The sequence below is a fragment of the Conger conger genome, chromosome 10, assembly GCF_963514075.1.
Source record: "Conger conger chromosome 10, fConCon1.1, whole genome shotgun sequence".
Taxonomy (NCBI): Eukaryota; Metazoa; Chordata; class Actinopteri; order Anguilliformes; family Congridae; genus Conger; species Conger conger.
Window position 1 is genome coordinate 2,925,001 of NC_083769.1, and position 4,636 is coordinate 2,929,636.

Genomic DNA, 4,636 nt, shown 5'->3' on the forward strand with positions numbered 1-4,636 from the left:
GTACAGCTCTGAAATAGAGAACGTGCGTGCGAAGGACAAACAGATACTTTTGTGACCAGCAGTTTTGCTGCCAATTGAATGACTATAATATGCCGCTGTTTCTCTGAAATTGGCCCCAGACCTGGGTCAAGTACAGTCCCCTCCAAAAGTATTGGAACAGCAAGGCAAATAAATAAAAGATGGGTCTTTGTCCCAAATATTATGGAGGGCAGTGTTTGCTTGTGTGCTCTGTCCTGCCATTTTGTGAAGTGCGAGGATCCATGAATACGTCCCACCCGCAGCTTCAACATGGCCCGGCGCATGTACCCGGTGTCTGGGCGGTACTGGTTCACCCTGGACACCGTGAGGCTGGAGTACGGCAACGAGACGGCCGTGTTCAACGGGGGGCGGAACATCTACGCCCCGGCTGAGTACTCCTACCACTGCGCGTCCGTCAGCAGCGTCTCCGACCGCCTGCTGGAGCCCAGCGACTCCGGCAGCAACGCCAGCAGCTGGCAGGTGTCCTTCACCAACTTCCAGGTACAGCCGCCTGCCCCCACTCACAGGAGAGGCCAGGGATTAATGAACCGTGATGATGTTGATAATGATCACTCCTGTCATGTGTCTTACTACCGGTTGGTTTTGGTTTATGTCGCCTGACCTTTTGATTTGTCCGATTGGCTGTTTCACCTGTGAATCATTTCACTCCTCAGTCGGTTAGTAGTAGTTATTATTGCCTTTTATTTATTTCTATGGGGTTGTAGTGGCTTTACTTGGTGTAACAAAATAAGATCTTGTATAAAAAATATAAATGATTAATAAATAAGCAGTCATAACAACAGAGCCAGACCATTCCCAAACACCAACTTGGGATTGCCTACAATCCAATAAACACACTCAATCCAATAAACACACTCAGTCCAATAAACACACTCAGTCCAATAAACACACTCAGTCCAATAAACACACTCAGTCCAATAAACACACTCAGTCCAATAAACACACTCAATCCAATAAACACACTCAATCCAATAAACACACTCAATCCAGTAAACACACTCAATCCAATAAACACACTCAATCCAATAAACACACTCAATCCAGTAAACACACTCAATCCAGTAAACACACTCAATCCAGTAAACACACTCAATCCAATAAACACACTCAATCCAGTAAACACACTCAATCCAGTAAACACACTCAATCCAATAAACACACTCAATCCAGTAAACACACTCAATCCAGTAAACACACTCAATCCAATAAACACACTCACTCACTCACACACACACACACACTCACACACACACACACACACACACACACACACACACACACACGCACACACGTGCGCACACACTCATTCCCTCCCCCCCCTCCCTCAGATCCAGGGCTTCGGCATCGTGGCGGGGAACTCCACGCAGTTCAGCTACGCCAACGACTGTGCGTCCTTCTTCACTCCGGGCATCTGGATGGGGCTGCTCATCTCCCTGCTGATGCTGCTGATCCTGACCTACGGCCTGCACATGATCACGCAGCTCCGCACCATGGACCGCTTCGACGACCCCAAGGGCCCCTCTATCGCCGTGCCCCAGAGCGAGTGACCCCCAGCCCCGCCCAGCCCCGCCCTGCCCAGCCCAGCCCAGCCCAGCCCCGCCCAGCCCAGCCCAGCCCTGCCCAGCCCAGCCCAGCCCCGCCCAGCCCTGCCCAGCCCTGCCCAGCCCAGCCCAGCCCAGCCCAGCCCAGCTCACTGAACCAGCTACATTCCAGCCCCTTACTGTGGCACGTTCAGGCGTTTGCTCCTACCATGAGCTACACCACCTGATTTCACTCATTATTTCACCTGCTTGGTTGAGATGATAAGGACATTGGTGAAATCAGGCGGTGTAGTGTGAGGTTGAAGTGAATGCACTGTCCTATTATTTCTCCCGTTGTGTTTTCAAAGGCCCACGCCCATCAGCGTTCTCTTCATGGTTTTAGTGTCTAAAAAGCTCGCTAAACATTGGCAAAGTAACCCTGCCCCCAGAGCCCATGTCCCCCTCTGCCTTCTGTGGTCAGCTCGTGTTAACGTTTAGCAACAGCAGGGGATAATGCAGAAACACAAGGCATGTCAGGTGGGAAATATTTTTACAAACAGTTCGGAGAAACCAAAAATTGCCATTTTTTTTACTTGTACTTTTTAAACTTATTTTTGTAATTGTGGAAATGATTGTCATTATACAGTGAGCGGAACATTCCACCCAGTCTTTTATGAGCGGAGCCTAAACGCTGCACCATGGCAGATCCACAGCCCATTGCCTCAGAGGAAAACCAGAGCCGATTGGTTCCTGAGGCAAAAGCCAAACTGGTGAATGGCTCCCTCAAAATGGCAGCCATTCACTCCCTAGATAGTGGTGATTGAGGAGAGAGGAGAGGAGAGGAGAGGTGAAGCCTACTGATTTAACCAATCATAGTCATAGTCATCGACCATAGCCTGAGTGGCCTGTAGCGTAGTGGTTAAGGTAAATGACTGGGACAGGCAAGGTTGGGGGTTTGAATCCCAGTGTGGCCACAATAAGATCCGCACAGCCGTTGGGCCCTTGAGCAAGGCCCTTAACCCTGCATTGCTCAAGGGGAGGATTGTCTCCTGCTTAGTCTAATCAACTGTACGTCGCTCTGCCAAATGCCAATAATCTAATGTATAATGACCGACTCGTTGATTTAACCAATCATAGTGTTCTGCTGTCTGTTTAAATAATGCCGTGATGGTAGCTTCACCCAGCCTGCAGTTCATGTCACACCGCTGTGTTATATCCTGCCTTTCCACTAGGGGCAGTGTGCTCTCCTGCATCGCCTGCCCAGCCTTAAACCCTCAAACCCTTAAACCCTTATTCCTTAGACCTGCGGTAACCAACCCTGTTCCTGGAGATCTACGGTCCTGTAGGTTTTCCATTTCAACCCCAGTTTTCTACACCTGACTCCACTGATTAGCAGCATGTCCAGATCTCCAGCTGTTGAAGGAACATCTCCATATGCTTCGTTATGGCTGGAGAACAACTCTCTATGAGAGCAGATCTCCAGGAACAGGGTTGGTTACCAGTGCCTTAGACTTTGCTCAAGGAGAGTGTTTGTGCGCGTGTATGTATGCCAATTTCCCACAGATCTTCAGATGCTTCAGAAACGTTTTGTTTATAACAGCAATAACATGGTGCACAGCTGTATGCAAAACTAGCTTTCATCTCCTCACCAGTCCCCCAAGAGGTACCTTTCAAATCTGAGGAGCAGAGCCTGTGTAGTGGGCCGTAGTGATAGTGCTTAGAGATTATTTTGTATATATGAGGACGGAAGCACTCGATCATATTTATTAGCCTTACTCCTCTGAGCTGGTGTGACGTCTGTCTGCTGGTTCCTTTGCCTTCCCAAAACTAAAGCGTGCCATTGAGTCTTGTATTTTTGTGCGCAATGTTCATAATGCCAACTTATTCCAGGTTTACTCTGTCATTTGTCTGATCACTGAGGAGATGTATTTTAGTCCCAGGCTTGGTGAGATGTGCGTCTCTCATTGCTGTTCTTTGATCAGCTGGAGGATTTGTAATCACCAGAATTACTTTTGTGTTCAAATTAAATTAATGCATTCTATTTCAGAAAAGGATTATTTCAATGATGACGTTTTTTTGCTGCTTAAACCAGTTTTTGGAGATTTGTGTTGCTTGTGTAAAGACGTGCTGGGACTGTTGATGATGTCACGTTGCAAATTAAATTATAATAAAATATGTCTGTAAAACACAGGTGTTAAATGCATTCTTTTGAAAGCTACAAACCTCAGGTCACATAGTCCGAAGACGTATATTCTGGCACGTACTATTAAACCCCTTATATCCAGATTTGCCAGTATACCCATTATATTGTCGTGCAGGTCTACATGCACACATCTGTAAGTGCAGTCTGACGGTGTGTATGTGTCTGCAGTGGCAGTAGGATTTCACTAATTCACTGAATGAAGAAAACAAAATGCTTGTCCATGAATGTTGATTGAACCCCAGCCTACATTCTGATGAATGTGTGGGCTTTATTCCTGGTTTTACTTTTTATTAGGTCTAATAGGAACAACCTGCACTTTTGTAGAATTAACGTGTGCTTAGTGAGTCTGTTGGGCTCTGTAGAAACCACATATTTAATTCTATTTATCCTATAGTGTGTCTTCCTAATGTGCTTTTGTTAGTCAGCGTTAAGCTGTGCTTTTTTGGTTTGTGTATGAGTGTGTGTACATGTGAGTATGAGTGTGTGTGAGTGTATGAGTGTGTGTACATGTGAGTATGAGTGTGTGTGTGAGTTGTGGGGAAGTGTATGTGTCAGAGAATGAATTTGTGCAAGAGACTGTGTGAGTGCATGCATTTGATAGAGATTGTGTCCACCTGTGTGAGTTTGAGTTCAATGCAGCCTATAAGTATTCAGACAGTGACACATTTGTTTTGTTGTTTTTGTTCTGTACTCAAACAGTTGAAATAAAACTTCTTGGTTGTTGGCTGTATGTTTTGGATCAGTTTTGATGCATTTGCTTGGATCTGAGCAGACAAGATGTTTCTGTATATTTAGGCACTCATCCTGCTGCCATCAGCATTGACATCATCAATGAACACAAGTGAGCGAGTTCCACTGGCAAAGCCATAACACT

The 4,636-nt window shown here is 46.3% G+C and overlaps 1 protein-coding gene across 1 annotated transcript in view; it reads left to right on the forward strand.

The window, feature by feature from the left end:
* The window catches only part of LOC133139302 (V-type proton ATPase subunit S1-like), an 11,041-nt gene extending 7,296 nt beyond the window's left edge, over positions 1 to 3,745 (forward strand). Inside the window, exons 9-10 of the mRNA XM_061258744.1 lie at positions 282 to 519; positions 1,368 to 3,745. Coding sequence (XP_061114728.1) covers positions 282 to 519; positions 1,368 to 1,586 — 457 coding nt within the window. The 3' untranslated portion in view covers positions 1,587 to 3,745. The remainder of the gene's footprint in view (positions 1 to 281; positions 520 to 1,367) is intronic.
* Positions 3,746 to 4,636: the final 891 nt, after the last annotated feature.